Below are 17,379 nucleotides of genomic sequence, written 5' to 3' on the forward strand. Positions count from 1 at the left end.
TAACTGTTTCATTTATATCCTCAGGATTTCTGAAACCGGGGGCGCATGTTAAACCAGGTGAAACCTTCACATACAGGTGGACGGTGCCTGAGAGCGTAAGCCCTACAGCTGACGACCCACCCTGCTTGACCTATCTTTACTTCTCGGCAGTTGACCCAATCAAGGACACAAACTCAGGCCTTGTAGGGCCTTTGCTAGTCTGTAAAAGGGGTGTTCTCAATGCTGATGGGACACAGGTAGGCCATCAAATGTCCCCGGTTCTTCTCAGGGTTGTATGTGGGAGAGAGCCACAATATGTCTACAGATCAGTGATAGTTACAAAGAGTGATTTCTCCTGCTTCCTCTTGACATTGACTTCTACATAATGTGAATTTTATTTTAATTTTTTGGGTAAATATTTAAGGTCTGAATTCCCAATAACAAATGCCCAACTAGGAACCTAGGATTTCTGCTTGTTGTGGTTGGAATTTGTTGGGCTTTTCCTGGTGTTGCTTTGATTCTGGAATCATCAGAAATCCACATGGAATGCTAACTGGGATTAGTTTTCTTGGTCAAGGTTTCTCAAACTTGGCCACGATCAGAATCACCTGGGGACCTTTTAAACAGCCTTTATTCAGGTGCTCCACACCCATCTGTCAGAACCTCTAGGTGATTCCGATGTGTAGCCAAGGCTGAGAACCACTGTGACTCATTATGGTAAACCGGAGGTTAAGCACCACTACGGCTGAAGGAATAAGAACACATGTAGATAACTTCTTGCAAGTCCCAACTTAGAGGCTTGAATGGTTGCACTGGTTAGAGTGGCAAAGCGTGGCATTTCAGGCTATGTCTGCATGGTATTAAACATAGTGATGAAAATCCAGTTTGCTTCTGCAATTAGAAATTGCAAGGCAATTTATTTAAATGATATTTTTTATAATTTTTGGTATTTTATAGGCCAACTTCTGGGCTCAAAAGAATTTCCAGGCTTAGAGGACACAAAATATCTTGGTCCACTTCCAATTTTCATTGTCCTACACGAAGGACCAATCCTGGAAATGCCTACTACATGTGTTATAAGTCTGAATATTTACACTGTACCTCAACAATCATATAAAGCAAAGCAGAATGATTATTCATGTTTTAAAGCTGGAGAAACTGAGGCTCAGAGACATTGAGTGAAATCCCAGGAAATATACCAAGTAAGAAAACTCAGGAGTAAAACTTAGGACTTTGAGCATCCAACTTTGTTCTTTTTCCGATATACTAACTGGCTTCCTACCGGCTAAATAAACTAAGCCAAGGAGATTTAGGGCCAAATAATGTTTTAAAGGTAGTACAGATTTTGTTCCTGTTGCATCCATTCAGTGGTAATTTTGAGGCTTGCTAGAAACACCTAAGGTCTGTGAGAGTTGGTGCCTAAGCCAAATGCTATTCATGATCAGTCTATGTACACAAAGTTCATGAAAAAAATAGTAACCTGAAACACCCCATACCTGGAATTTGGCTGAGAGAGGAGTTCATTTGGCCAGATGGAAAGTTATTTTCAATATAAGAAGAATTGTGAAACACTTACTATGTGCTAGGCCCTCTAATAGGCAAAAACCTGGCCAGGCCTCTTCTAGGCAGGTGGAGAGATGAACATGAAAACAAGTGTTTGCATCTCTTTCTAGTAAATTGTCATAAATTCTTAGTGGTGAATGGATATCACAAGGTATGGTCAGGTGATATAAGGCTGTTTTCTTTTTTTTTTTTTTTTTTGAGACAGAGTCTCACTTTGTTGCCCAGGCTAGAGTGAGTGCCGTGGCATCAGCCTAGCTCACAGCAACCTCAATCTCCTGGACTCAAGCAATCCTGCTGCCTCAGCCTCCCGAGTAGCTGGGACTACAGGCATGCGCCACCATGCCTGGCTAATTTTTTCTATATATTTTTAGTTGGCCAATTAATTTCTTCTATTTATAGTAGAGATGGGGGGTCTCGCTCTTGCTCAGGCTGGTTTTGAACTCCTGACCTCGAGCAATCCTCCCGCCTTGGCTTCCCAGAGTGCTAGGATTACAGGCATGAGCCACCGTGCCCGGCCTAAGCTGTTTTCTAATACTCATAGCCCTCCACAATAACTATTCAACCAAACTCCTAACTGCTACCCTCCTTCCCTTCTTTTCTTCCTTCCTTCATTTTTTTCTCTCTCTTTCCTTCCTTCCTTCCACTCCCACCCATCTATATCCATCTTACACTTTTTATTTTGAAATAAGTTGACCCATGTACAAATGGCAAAAAAACTCCACAAAGAATCCTCATATACCCATCACCAAGATTTCCCAAATATGAACATTTTACCTCATTTACTTTATTACTCTCTCTCTGTTTTTCAGCATTATTATTTTTCTTCAGTGTGTTTCCTGAAAATGAGGACACTCTCTGATAGAAACGCAGTAAAACTGTCCAAGTCAGGAAATTAACCTGGATATTATCAAATCTACATACCTCTTAAAATTGTGCTAATGTCTCCCATTGATGTCCTTTATAGCAAAAGAAAAACATTTTTCCTGGTCTAGGCTCTGATCTAGGATCAGGTGTTGCATTGAATTGTCTCCTGTTCACGCCCCCTCTTTCCCACAATGATTAATTTCATCACAGGGCACCAAGCATGATTTTTCTAAAGTGAAAATAAGTTCCAGTCACTTCCCTGTTCAGCACCTCCAGTGCTTTCCTATCGCATGTAGAGTAAGAATGCACACTTCTTAGCCTAGGCCGTGTGTGCCCCAGCCTCTGGTTCCCTTGATATCTGTCACCGTGCTCCCTGGCCATTTGTGCTCCATCCACATTATCCTTTCTGTTCCTTGCAAAAGCCAAGCTTGCCTCCGGCTTAGGCTCTCTGTGCCTGGAACATCTTCCTCTAACTCTTCTTGTCACCTTCTCAGAGCCTTCCCTGATCACCCAGCTAAAGTCACTCTCTATTACATCATCCAACTTTAGCTATCACTTACCTCCATAGGATATTTTCCTTGTTTATTTATTTCCTTATGTGTATAGCATGGCTCCTCCTACAAGGATGTAAGTACCGTGGAGCAGGTACTTATCTTGCAGCTTGTCTTATCTTCATTTCCTAGAACTATGCCTGGTACATTGTTGACCCTCAACAAATATTTGTGGTTGAATAAACAAAATACAAGGCACGGGCTCTCCCCAAAGTTAAGTTTAGTTAACAGAAAATGCTATCACACACGTCTTAAACATTAAATGTATAGCCTGCAAACAGCCACTGAAAATTCCAGTGTGACCTCATTCGCAAAACTCATCTCCCTTACCCACATTTCAACATGCAGATTGGTGTGATGGTTTATGGTTCAGGACTCCCATCTTCCCTGCTGCAAGATATGAGGCTGAACAGGTAGTCAGGAATGAGGTTGGCGGCTCATGGAAGGGCAGAAGGCCAGAGTGGCGGGAGCAAGCCAGTGCGTGAGTACATGGAGATGAAGTCAGAGAGAGAGAGAGAGAGAGAGAGAGAGAGAGAGAGAGAGAGCGCGGCTGGACGGGGGTGTGGAGGTCAGTAAGCACCAGTCTGATAACAGGAGCACCATCTAGGGCAAGGACTTCTGAGCAGGGACTGATTTCCTTGGAGGAAGTCACATGGGTGGGGAGAAGGATATAGTGAGAAAGAAGAATGTTCTGGGTATGGAACATATTCATCAGAGTAAGGTTCTGAATCCTGATCTACAAAATAAGCTGGCACGTGTACGGCTGATGTTGGTCGCCCTAACCCACTTTGTGTGAACTTTGACAGCAAAGCAGTGCTGTGAACTCCTCCAAGCTGAGCTCTTTCCATATTCATTTATTTCTTCTCTGCAGAAAGGAATAGACAAGGAGTTTTACCTACTGTTCACAGTCTTCGATGAGAATCTGAGCAGGTATTTTGACGAAAACATTCAGAAGCTTACCTGGCGTCCCTTCAGTGTTGACAAAGAAGATAAAGAGTTTGTGAAATCCAACCGAATGCATGGTATGACAAACCACTTTCCCCCCTGCAAAGGAAAGGTGTCATTGCACTTGAAGGGAAAACATTTGGAATATTCTAATTAACTTAAATTTTTGTTTCTTGGGTATTGTTCTTGGTTACAAGTAAGTTATTTCATGTCTTCATCTTCACAGGGTGTGGTGACCCCTCACTATTTCCCGGAGATGTTGTGAAACTTAATACTCCTAAAACATTTTATTATCTTTAGATGAAGCAACACAAAATTAAAACTAGCAAAGATCACAGTTCATCATAAATCTAGAAAATTACTGGCAAAATGCCCTCTGTTGGGTTCACAATAACATCATTAAGTCTGAAAACCAAAGTGATAACAGGGGAATCATCATTCTACAGCAAGTGTCTCTAATTAAGCAGTACAAGTGATTGCTGAAAGTGTTAATTTGTAAAACACTACCACTACTATCCCAGATCTTCATTTGGGAGGAATCATTTAATTCTCCGTCCTTGTCTCTCTTTATGTCAAGTGTTACGATAGCAAACCACGTACTAATTGGTTGTGACTAACACAGGATGCTCATTAGTCTTGAGTATATTACCTAAGGTGGTGGAGTAATGAGCAAGAGTTTAAACCCAATGCCTACAAAAGTGTGGGGTCAACAAAAGTGCCTAAGTCAAGTATTATTAAGATAACAGATGCTAATCTGCTTGTTTTAAGATCCAGCATAGCATCTATTTATTGCCTTTAAAAACATTATGAAAAAATAACAAAATAGCTCCTAGTCTCCTTCCCTGCCATGGAAGTCAAAAAAAGTCCATGGTTACAAGTGACGCACAGTAACCAGGTCACACACCCCATGGTCCCAGATGAGAATTTCCAACAGAGTTCCCTCCTGGACCAATGGAAAGCATGGAGTACTGCATTTTCAGTATCATCTTCTATAAAAAGAAAAGTTTTGCTATAACTATTAAATTTCTTTATGAACTTCTTAGTACACAATACAAAAGTGCAACTACACTAGAGATGAGGAAACATAGGAACTTCTCCACAGTTCCTTAGCGGAGAAGCTAAGTTATAGAAGAAATTTATCATCAGAGAGGACTTTATTTAGAAAATATTGAACAACCGATTGAACCATGTCACATCTAGCCCCAACTTGGTTTGGCAATGAGAAACTCGTTTTCACATCTTAGAAAGGCGGGATGTGTTGTTTTTAAAGCAAAGCTCAAGGAAAATAATGTATCTTAATTAAATTTCACGTTAATTATAAACTAAGTTCTAGCTTCAGTCTTGCTTGCATGGAGTGGGAGGAAAAAAGCAACGAAGCCAAACAGAAGGGGCCTCATATGCTACAAAAACGCTTTGTGTTGTGTCTATTACGTAGGCTGTGTTCAAAAGGTGTTTGTTGAATGATTGAGGTCAGTGTAAAAGATAAAAACAATTTGCCACTCTGGAAGTACAGAAGGTCTTCATATCTAAGTGAACATGATCAAAGTCCCTGAAGTAGGCTGGGCGCGGTGGCTCACGCCTGTAATCCCAGCACTCTGGGAGGCCGAGGCGGGCGGATTGCTAGAGGTCAGGAGTTCGAAACCAGCCTGAGCAAGAGTGAGACCCCGTCTCTACTAAAAATAGAAAGAAATTAATTGGCCAATTAAAAATATATAGAAAAAATTAGCCGGGCATGGTGACACATGCCTGTAGTCCCAGCTACTTGGGAAGCTGAGGCAGAAGGATTGCTTGAGCCCAGGAGTTTGAGGTTGCTGTGAGCTAGGCTGACACCACGGCACTCTAGCCCAGGCAACAAAGCGAAACTCTGTCTCAAAAAAAAAAAAAAAAAAGGCCCTGCAGTTATTTTACTGGAGTGAGGAAGTAGAAGTTATCATAGAGCAAATTTATTTACTCCAGGACTAACCTCTTATAAACTTAGTGCCCTCGCCCTCCCCCAAAATCCCTTTCTACTGACCAGACATGCAAATACAGTGTCAATTGACTGACAGTCTTTCAAATGATTCAGAATCCCCGAAATCAGTAAAAGGATGTTTGATAATTTCTAGGTTCAAATGCAAAGCCACTGGCAAAGGAAGCTCTGTTTGATAACTTCTAGATTCAAATGCAAAGCCACTGGCAAAAGAGGGTCTGACAGAATTAAATGAATTAAAAACTGAGGAAGAGACATTTAACACATGAGATGATAGGATAAAAACCTCAAACGAAAATGATTTTCATAACGAGTTTTTGAGAAGAATATAAGGAAATCAGTGAAGGCAATAAATTTTTTTACAAGAATGATACTTTTTATAATCTGCAAAAATAAAATGTAAAATAAAGGATATCATATCATGCTATGAAACAATTTTCAGAAAATTATGTCAGAAAACAACATGATTTATTTCTTATTGATTCTTAGAATTAGTGTCCTTGCATATGTGTTATTAAATATAACATTTTAATAATTTTAGTATATTTTCATTATTCATTGTTAACTTTGGTCTCCATTTTAAGTTGATTTACCATGTGGCTTTTCTCCAGTACTATTTATTCTCTGATAAAAAGGATCTTCTATCAATAGTTTACATACTTAGGCCAGGCGTGGTGGTTCACGCCTGTAATCCTAGCACTCTGGGAGGCTGAGGCAGGTGGATTTTTTGAGCTCAGGAGTTCAAGACCAGCCTGAGCAAGAGCGAGACCCAATCTCTACTAAAAAAATAGAAAGAAGTTAGCCGGACAACTAAAAAATATATGCATATAAAAAAATTAGCCAGGCATGGTGGCTCATGCTTGTAGTCCCAGCTACTTGGGAGGCTGAGGCAGGAGGATTTCTTGAGCCCAGGAGTTTGAGGTTGTTGTAAGCTAGGCTGACACCACGGCACTCTAGCTCGGGCAACAGAGCGAGACTCTGTCTCAAAAAAAAAAAAAAAAATTACATACTTGAACACCTCCACCCCCCATTAATTTTTTTCACTAAGATGGTATGTTTTCAGTATATCTACATAATTATAGTGGGCTCTGACTATCTTTTTCCTTCCATTTAGCTGTTAATGGCTACATGTATGGCAACCAGCCAGGACTAAGCATGTGCAAAAAGGATAGAGTTTCCTGGCATATGATTGGATTGGGCACTGACACCGACATGCATGGAATTTCTTTTCAAGGGAACACCATCCACCTCCGAGGGACTCACCGCGACTCCCTGGCCCTGTTTCCCCACATGGCCACAACGGCATTCATGCAGCCAGACCATGCAGGTAAACTTGGTGGGTCTGTCTGTATCTTGAGGCCCCATCCTCTTAGAGTCCTCCCCCAAAAGAAATTGGTAGAACTTGGATTACTTCAGGGAGTGCAGAAACAGATACAGTCTGGATTAGAATCAGAGATTTCTCAGTATATTAGTCCAAACACATAGTGTATAAGACAGAGGAGAAGTATCTAGAATAACATCCACAGAGCAGAAGTAGAAGCCCTCTAAATGACTTTGCTGCACAAACTCTAGGAGAATGCTCTTGATTCATAATGCATGAAAAATTCAGGCCCGACAAAAAGGATATGTTTTGTGCTCATTGAGCACAAACATCATTCCAGTTGCTGCTCTGAAGCATCTACCAGGCATGGACAGCCAGGGGGGATGCTTCCAGATTACAGATGCAGCCTACCATAACTGTACCTGGGTCTCCCTTCTCTAGGGACTGAGAGTGGTTTCCTAATGTGTTATTTGGGGATTTCCCTATTTTCATTCTGTTGGGCACTCTTGGTTTCCCCACAGAGCAAGCTGCACTGGGTTTGCAGTCCATGGAAATACCCATAAAAAGCCAGTACCTGGAACTTCTCTTAGAGATTCTATGCTAATTAGATAATTGGGCATTTTTATACAAGATACAGAGCAAAATATGGTAACATGTGCCACCTGCTGCATGAAAAATGCAGATAACAAGTGCTACAGGCATTGAACATGTTTTTCCAACCCAACTTTTTCATCAGTCTTAAGAAACCAATATGCTACCTACAATGAGTACTTGCCATTTATTAAGTGAATGCTCTACTTTGCTTTACATTGGAACTTCAGTTTGCACTCCTCCGTGTCATTAGTTAAGAACTTGAGGCTTGGCTTTCAAAACCTTTGCCCAAGGACTACCTGAAACTAGCAGCTCCATATCTTTGCCTTATAAAACTTATAAACTTCTTGTGTTCTACCTCTCTACATTAATATAGTTGATCAATTACGAATCACCCAAATCAAGGGATGCCTTGGAAACAATGATTTAAAAAAAATGCATTCTTCAAGGGAAAAGAGGACAGGGAATGGGGAAATGGCCAAATCGTTTTAATTCATAGAAACAAGCACTCAAATCTAAAGTTGGCTGGAATAATTTTAGAGATTTGGCTACTCACTCCAGCGTCTTGATCATTACTCTTGTATTCTGCAGGCTTCTAAAGAGCTTCAGAACATCGTTTTCTGGTTTATGTTTGGTGATGAGCATAAATTTGTGACTGCTTAAAAGCTTGATTATTTCAACAATACCTGTCTCTTACCTATAAGCCAAGAAAGGTGCTCAAAAGTGAGTAGAATAGACTGTAGGCTGCAACTCAAACATATCCTCTTTGTTCTTAAAGAATATAATTCTTTGACTATTGAAGAGCCGTGATCAACACATACATAATAGGCTGCCTGAAAAAAACCAAATGCATAGGGTAGTCTTTCCACCTCTGAGTTCAGGGGTTCTTCTCTGGTTTCACAAAGACTCTTTCTTACAATAGTCCTCGTTAGTGCCTGGAGGTGCTTGGGAACCCATTAAATCAACAGTTTTTGCTGATCTAGGAGTAACTTGCAACATTTAGACAACAGACTTACACGGGTAGCAAGACAGAAGCTATCTCTGTGCATTGCAGGTGGTTAATGAGTGGCACACTAATCACTCACCTCTAGGGGAAGGGAATATTTATTGATCCAATAATTTCACTGAGAGTTAACATCTTCAGTAATTTCATTTGTCTTATATGAATTTATGGTGAGTTCAATTAGGATATATCTACCTGATGCCAACTCATCTAGAAAATTCAGTTGAAAAAATTACATAATTTTCACTTGACATGATTGCTGATATTATGTAGAAAAATCTAGTTGGTTTTTCTTCTTTTTCCTTTTTCATTTTCATCTGTCATAATACAGACCTACCATTGGAAATGAGAAACTCGTTTGCTCAAAGGCTTAATGAAATAATACCTTTGGCTTTAATAATAATACTACTTTACATACTTATCATACTTTATAATTTATGAAATCCTTTAGGGCAAAATACATGACTTCAGAGATGTGGCCTAATTTGAATTTTGTTTAGGATAATCATCCTACAGGTAATTAGTTCTTTTTAAACTGGGCTGTGCTAAGCCAGTCACACCTATTGGTGATTTTCCAGGCGACTCTGTTTCCTAATAGATGTGTATTATGAGGACGAGCTAGAGAAGTCATTTCTTGGTAGCAGCCTTTTAAGTCTTATTTTTCTATTACAAGCGAAGTTTAAATGGTAACTTCCACTCTGCCCCTGAAGTAAATATATTCAAAGTAATTTATTTAGCTTGGGGTCTGATTTTAAATTACTATCAAATTGATATTTTTAAAAATCCACCTTATTGGTTATTTATTTTAGAATAAAATACGCAGGTCTGCTAAAAACAGACCAACAACAACGACAGTGTGGAGCACCGCACACAATGCCAAAGCCATTTCTCTTTCAGGTATTTTCAGGGTGTTTTGTGCCACCTTGTACCACCTCTTGCGAGGCATGGGTCAGATATATGAGGTCAACGGCTGTGGCAACAAGGACCCTTCTGAGCAGCCGTACGGGATGATAAGAACGTTTTACATCACCGCTGAAGAGGTAGAATGGGATTATGCCCCTAACAAAAACTGGGAGTTCGAAAAGCTGCCCTTGGACGCAAGAGGGGAAAGGTACCACCGGCGCCGCCGCCAAGTCTCTTCCGTGGGATCGCGCACGCTCCGTAGGCGTTTCGCCACTGCGGAAACCTACAAATGCCCTGGTTTTGTCCGTACGGTCCCTGCAGACTGACAGTTTTACTCTGCGCACAGGTTAGGGAAGCCGGCCGGCGCCAGCCCCGGAAGGCTGCGCGCACTCCCGGCGGCGGCTGGCTCTGCGCCTTCTGGGGCGGGTCGATGCGCCCCTGCGTGAGCGCAGAGCGCCAGGTTTAGCGAAAGGCGCGTGGGACTGGGGAGACAACGGGGCCATAGGAGGCAGAGACGGAGTACAGTTGCAGATCCGGGGTGAGAGGATGGGCTGCTGAGGGTTGAGGACCCGGGAAGGGGAATTGAGGCTGAGCCACTGGCGGAGCGCTGATCCAGGTGGGGACAACCAGGGAGGGGTCGGAGCCTGCGAAGAGATCCCCGATTGGGTTAGGAAGAACAAGTTTCTCCACTGGGCCCTGCACCCAGAAAGTCCGCAGGATTGACCCTCCCTTGCAAGTGCTGTGGCCGGTGCTGCGTGCCAAAGAATCAGCAATGCTCAAGCCAAGAGCAGGCTTGGGAGCGTTGGTCCTCTGCTGCCCTAAGCGGGCGAGTCTAGTGACCAAGCTTCCCAGGGTGCCCTGGGGTACAGTTAAACAAGGGAGGAGTCAGGTGCAGACTGCAGACCTCTTCCCCCTAGGTTAATACCCTGGGCTTGGCAACAGCCCTCTGCCTGGGTCTTATCTTACTGTCCTGATAAGCAGATGAGGAAACTTGGTTGCAAAGACTAGTCATTGGCAGAGTTGGAACTGAACATAGATCTTCTGAAGGATAAATCCGTGTTCTCTCTTACACAAGGTTGCCCTTCATTGCCCCCTACCCAAAACCCTTCCCACCACATTCCCCTCCCCACACCTCATAGGAATCCTCAGGGCTGTGACATACAAAAAACCTCTACGTGCTACTGTTCCTAATTTGACCACATTTGTTTCTTACCTGTTTTCCTTTTTTTTTTTTTTATGGGGGTTTGGGGGAGTAGTCCATACCCCTGGAACAGGGAATATAACAGTGCCACCTTCTGGATAAACGAAAACACAAACAAAAAACCCCAAATGACTCCTCTCTTTTTTGCTTCAAGGACAGGAGGATTTAAAATCCATTCAATTATTCACTAACCTATTTGCTAAACCAGACACCTCTCTTCTGCAAAACTACTGCTGCCTGCTAAAGACTGATGCTGGTGCAGTGGAACATGAAATGAATTCTAATTTGGCCTTTTCTAAAATGATTATTTCATTAAAAGTCTGCCATAGCCAAAGAAATAATTATATAATAATTTTGTCGTGCATACAGTTTTGGCCCATGGGTGTTTAAAAAAATATGGCCTTCATTATTTTCTTACAACTTATTTTAACTCCTGCTTTTAAGCCTCCATCCCTCTGGGCTAGCAGGGAGGTAAAGCCTCAGTCTTCTGGAACTCTCTCAAGTGACATAGAGAGAGAGAAGGTGCCGGTAGGGAAGGGGAGTAGAATGCCATAGTCACACTCTTCTTATGTCACTCTGGTTATTGCCCATAAATAGATAAAAGCAAAGTGAGATAAGGACATGCTCACAGTTCACCAGATGCTATAGACAAAGACTCAATATAGAACTGAAATGACAAATGCTCCCAGGGCACGTCTGTAGCACCTCTGTAAATTGGAGCCCAGGGACAAATGCCCCTTCTCCCCCCCACTGCAATTTCTATGCCTATGACCTTTGCCCCAAGGCCACGGTGGGGCACATCTGGTTTTTGGACCACCTCTTGGTACAGGTTATCCCTGACACATTTGTTGTTAGCACAGACCCTCTGTTCCACCTTGGGACCTGGAAGTCTTTCCTAAGAACATGCTAGAAGGCCTCAGGATCCTAGAAAGGCAACAAATATAACTATCAACACAATTCCAGGGGGAGTTTGTGCAGTGAGTGGGAATTGGAAAACAGAAATTAAGTTGAGATAGAAAAGTAAGATTGTATTCCTAGTGCTCCTGAGCTTGTGGACGGATACGTGGGTAATTTAACCATCCACAGTTACCACCACCTATTGAGCACCCACTCTGCACCAGGCATTTTGCTAGGGTATTTGCAAACCTTTTCTGACATAATCCTCACGACATACCTGACCCATTCAATCAGCTTTTGCTCAGCACCTCGTGCACCATCCTCACAAGATAATGATAGCGCAAGTGCTTACCTAGTGCTTAATATGTGCCCGACATAGGGCTTTACAGATATTAACTCATAAAATCCTCGCGCTAATCCTATAAGATAGGTGCATTTTGCAGAGGAGGAAAGCAGCGTCACAGCGGAGCGTGGCTCCAGGGGCTGTGCTGGTCACCACTGCACATGTTTCTAGGGATCCTAGAAAGTGAAAACAGAAGAAAAGTTCTCTTCCCCTTGGCTAGCATACAGTCTAGGGTGGATGGTATTTGTGCATTTATTAAATACCTACTATGTGCTAGGCATCGTCCAAAGTGCTGGTGAAACAGCATGGAGAAGAATAGACAAGGTCCTTTCCCACACAGAATTCCTGGTCCATAGGAAAACTTTAGAAGCAAATGGAGTGAGGCAGTCACTACGGGAGGGGAAGGGCAGAGTGCAGCCATAGCTTATGGCGGAAGCACGCAGCCCCGCCTTGGGGAAAGGTGGGCAGTGGGTTGGTGATCAGGGAAACCTTCTGGGAGGAAGTAGTCTTTGAGCTGAGACATGACAACCAGGCCAGTTGAAGAGGTAGGAAGCATGTTCCCTTGGCCGAGGGAACACTTATATAAAGGCCTGGAGGTGAGGGAGAGCAGTGGAGGGAGGTGGAAGAAGGTGAGTCTCACTGTGTTTGGAGATAAAATTGATAGATTGTTTTAATCTATCTTTTGTGATGATCCACCTGGGTGATAGGTTAAATGTGCTATATGTGTACAGTCCCTCCTCTTTATTTGTGGACTCTGCTTTTGCAAGTTTGCCTACTTGCTAAAATTTATTTGTAACTCCCAAATCAATTCTTGTGACTCTTTTGTGGTCATTCTCAGTTATGCATAGGCTGGCAAAAAATGTAAGTTGCCTGATGTACGTGTTTCCAGCTGAGGTCAAACAGGGAGTCTCTCTGCCTCTAGTTTCAGCTCTAGTTTCATGCTGTAAACAAGTGTGCTGTTTGGGGTCTATTTAGTGCCACGGTTTTTGCGTTTGTGTGCTTTGTGTGTGTATTTTCACTGTTTAAAATGACCCCCCAAGCATAGTGCTGAAGCATTGGCCTAATGCAAGAGGCCTGTGATGCACTTTACAGAGAAAATAGGTGTTAGAGAGCTTTCATTCAGGCACAAGTTACAGTGCAGTTGGCTGCTGAGTTCAATGTTAATAACTTAGCATTATATATTTAAAAAGGGGTCTTTCAACAGGGACACACATAGAACAAGGTGATATATTGATCTGTTCATGAAAATACTATGACCAAAGATTTGTGAGAAACTAGCCCTATATTTCCCCTAGGAACAATGGTTCAGTATTTCTTAACTCGGTATTCACGGTGGTGACTTTCTAGAGCATGACTACCGTAAATAACAAGAATCAACCATATTACCTATATTTGTATATGGGTATATGCACAATGCACAACTGTGGGCCTTCTTGTGATCTTTCAAAGTGGGAAAGCTTAACAGTGTACAGAATGATACATAGGAAATATGGAAGGACTCAGGGTGGTGGAGGGTGTGTATGTGTGTGTGTGTGTTTGTGTGTGCTTGTGCACAGGTGCACATCTGTGAGGTTAGTTGTTCCTAAGAAGAGAAGTACAATCCACAGGGTCCTTAGGAGTCTCTAAGGTTGGTCCCACTCAGCACCAGGCAGGGGTTCCCAAGGGTGGGCTATAGGCCGGTCCTGGGCAGTCAATAGCAGAACCCAAGGAGCTTTAAAGTGCAGATTCTTGGTCCCACTCTTAGAGTCTGGTGCAAAAGGCCAGCTCTCAGGGGAGCCCCTGATCACAGCCAGATGTGGGAGTACTTTTCTGGAGTCCCCTCCCGTCATTCAGGAGCACTGAAGGTTTTTCTGTCTTCTGACAACTTTAATTTCTGATGCTTCTGACTTGCAGACATGGAGATATATTTATGAACCACACTGAAAATTGGATTGGCTCTCAGTACAAGAAGGTGGTTTACAGGGAATACACCGATGGAGAATTTGTGGAGATCAAAGCCCGGCCGCCTCGAGAGGAGCACTTAGAACTCCTGGGTATGGCTCAGCTATCAGCTGCATGCTGTCAGTCCCTAGCATGTGCATGTACACACACACACACACACACACACACACACGTCCTCTTAGATTTGTGCCTGAGTAGGGATGGAAGGAACCGAGTAGACTGACTGCATTTGTCCAAGTGCAGTATGGTCCTGCTCTGCCATCATCAGGGAGCATGCTGTGTGCTCAGTTCATACAAACAATAGTCCTAATAAGGCTACCAGATAACACGCAAACAGGAGTCCATATCATCAGGGCAGCCTAACAGGTGTCTGATGTTCTAAAGCTTCTTTCCAACCCCTCTGCTGAGCCAGGAAATTCTCATGTGAAACAATTTGATGTCTGAGAACCACAGGCAGAGTGCTTGCATAACTTCTTCAAGGTCCTGGATTATCCATGCACAGTGCCATACAAATAATTGTGACAAAAGAGGAGCCTTTGTGTGAGATGAAGCTGAGGGAGGAAGGTCTGGTTTAAGTCTGAGAGGCCCTGACTCGTGGCCTTCCTGGAACCCAAGCTGCAGACCTGGTGATCAGATAAGTACTTCCTGCTTCCCTTCCCCACTTTTGTTCACCTGGGAGTCACCAGACATGACTACATCTTGGAAGACCTTAAGGCAGAGGGCTGATCTAGAGGACTTTTTGAAATCCTGTTCTGCCTTTGAACATACAAGGTAACTTGTATAAACAGTATGGCCTTACACAGTGCTTTCCAATATTAGAATAAGACCCCACAACTCCTAGCTTCATAAATTATGGAATGCTTCATCCACTCTTCCCACACCTCCATTAATATTTACACGTGAGCTTGTTTGTCACATCAAACGAGTAAGTCAGCCCTGATGGAAACATTCATTTGCTTGAGCTGTGTATGTTGACAGAGCTCATCTCCATTGGCACACGGCCTTCTTGCTGCCAACGAGGTGCTGGTCCTGCCGAGGGGGTTGGGTTGTGCCCCAAAGAGCCCTGGTTTGATTCTACTCAGTAAAATGACACAAATGAATGACTTCATCAGAGCCAAGCCCAGCAGCACTTCAGCCAGAGGGGTGCAGCTTAGAGGCGTGGGCTCCTCAAATTACTCAAAGGGCACATGGCAGGCACACTTCCATTCATTACTGGCCCCCGATAGTGACCTATCACATTTGCTCTTACCTACCATCACGGTAAGGCGTGTGCAGTTTAAGCGGCAGTGAGGAGACAAATTATAATCATAATATACGTGTATGCCTGCACCTACCTGTAACTATACCCAAATTTAGTGCTTAAGAACATGCATAGGATTTTCTTTTTTGGGCTTTGTCATTAAAAAAAGAGTATTTTTCAGAACTTCCTAATTCATACTAAATATTTTCTTCTGAAGATACTAACAGGCCAACAAATTTTAGATTTATTTATGCCCTTAGCAGTCTTTCTCAGAAAAGCAAATTGAAACCAGGGCTTGAATCAGTGAAGAATGCATGGGTGTGGCCAGCCCATCACGGCCCGTGAGAGTATCTCCCTGTGGATGTAAAATGTACCAGATACCCCGGAAAGAACCACAGGGATCGGGTCTGAGGTGCTTCTCAAATGGGAGTCTACTCACCACGAAGTGATGCCCCATAGCGTTCCGAGCACTGCCAGGTGAGCAGCACCTGGCATGGGGAAGGCAGCTACAGTCGCGCTGCCACGGGCTCTCTCGGGCGGGGTGGGGGCTCATCTCCATTGGCACACGGCCTGGCTGCTGCCAACAGAAAAGTGCACCCGTGAGGAGCTGAGGAACACATCTGCTCAGGTACACAAATATTGAGAAACAGCATTGGACTTGTGTTAGAGGAATCACTGCATTGATTATAAATCAATACATAAATGTTTTCATGTATGAAACATTTCTACTCTTTCAAATCCTTTTTATACACATTATTTCATTGGATCCTCATTATTTTTATTATATTCATTTACTAGATCAGGAGCAGTTTCAGACTCACCAAAGCTGACGTATAGGGGGATTACAACGGAAAGTCACCACGGCATGTGGACATGGCTTCTCCTGGAGATTAGGTCTCAGTGGTAGTAAAAAGTTAAGCATTTATTGAGTACTCACTGCGTTTCAGTGTACTGACATAGCATTTTACATGCATTATGGTATTTAACCCTATGTGAAAGGTGTTATTAAACCCTTATTACAGACAGGGAAATTGAGAGTGAGACAGACTGCATGACTTACCCAAGGTCCCTCTAATAAGTTAAGGAGGTAGAATTCAAGCCCAGGTTATTCCCGTTGCCAAAGACTATGTGATATCTAATACTATACAATATTGCCCTCTAAAGAAAGTACACTGATGAAGAAGCTGACCTTTATTTTATTTTTTGAGAGACTACCAACATGTAAATTATATCAACATTGAAAAGAGCAACGATAATGCACATAGGCCTGTGTTTTGCCTTTAGGCCCAATGATTCATGCCGAGGTGGGTGACTCAGTCCTGATTATATTTAAGAACAAAGCCAGGCGGCCCTACTCCATCTCAGCCCAGGGTGTGGAGGAGATGGACATTGGAAAGCAGTTCCAAGTGCCCGTGACGAAGCCAGGTAAGTTATACTCCAGAGATCTGCTCCATCCTGATGAAGCCATCAGATTCAACTCTTTTCTGATCTCTGAGAGGTCTTGAAGAGCTCCTCTTACTGTCACTGTGTTTCAGCCATATTGTTGTTAGGATGGAGTGGCAATTTCTAAACTCTTTACAGACTGGACCAGAAAGTGGAAGTCTCTAGATTGGTTTAAAAAGATGTATTGAAGGAAGGAAGATCTCACAATTAGAAGGGCTTCCAATATGACAGTTGAATTGTGGCTGTACTAAATGTCAAGATCGGCTGTGACCCACAGTTATGAACTTGATAGCAACCACAGATATAATTGCAGGGCAGTTGTTTTCCATTTTACTTCTTATGTGAAATAACATTATAATATTTAATACTATAGTGATTACAATAAAGGTCACATAAACTTTAAAACATTTAAAGATGCATAAAAAGAAGAAAGAAAAATAATCTAATGCATTGCTAGAAAAAGTTAGCAAGGTACCTGTACAAAGGTGAGGTCAGAGGAAAGAAAACCTTCCTTGGCCACTATTTCAACTCTCCTACTACCTCATGCCCCACGTCAGAAGCTTGTGCTGCTTCAGGAATCCTCTCATGAATATCCTACATATCCATCTATATGAAAATATTTAAA

The 17,379-nt window shown here is 42.7% G+C and overlaps 1 protein-coding gene across 1 annotated transcript in view; it reads left to right on the top strand.

The window, feature by feature from the left end:
- Positions 1-17,379, top strand: part of HEPHL1 (hephaestin like 1) — a 66,332-nt gene that overhangs the window by 35,291 nt on the left and 13,662 nt on the right. Inside the window, exons 9-14 of the mRNA XM_012739667.2 lie at positions 25-236; positions 3,829-3,979; positions 6,986-7,198; positions 9,684-9,897; positions 14,024-14,163; positions 16,596-16,736. Of these exons, the coding sequence (XP_012595121.2) occupies positions 25-236; positions 3,829-3,979; positions 6,986-7,198; positions 9,684-9,897; positions 14,024-14,163; positions 16,596-16,736 (1,071 nt within the window). The remainder of the gene's footprint in view (positions 1-24; positions 237-3,828; positions 3,980-6,985; positions 7,199-9,683; positions 9,898-14,023; positions 14,164-16,595; positions 16,737-17,379) is intronic.

Source organism: Microcebus murinus, chromosome 4 (genome assembly GCF_040939455.1).
Source record: "Microcebus murinus isolate Inina chromosome 4, M.murinus_Inina_mat1.0, whole genome shotgun sequence".
NCBI classification, from domain to species: domain Eukaryota; kingdom Metazoa; phylum Chordata; class Mammalia; order Primates; family Cheirogaleidae; genus Microcebus; species Microcebus murinus.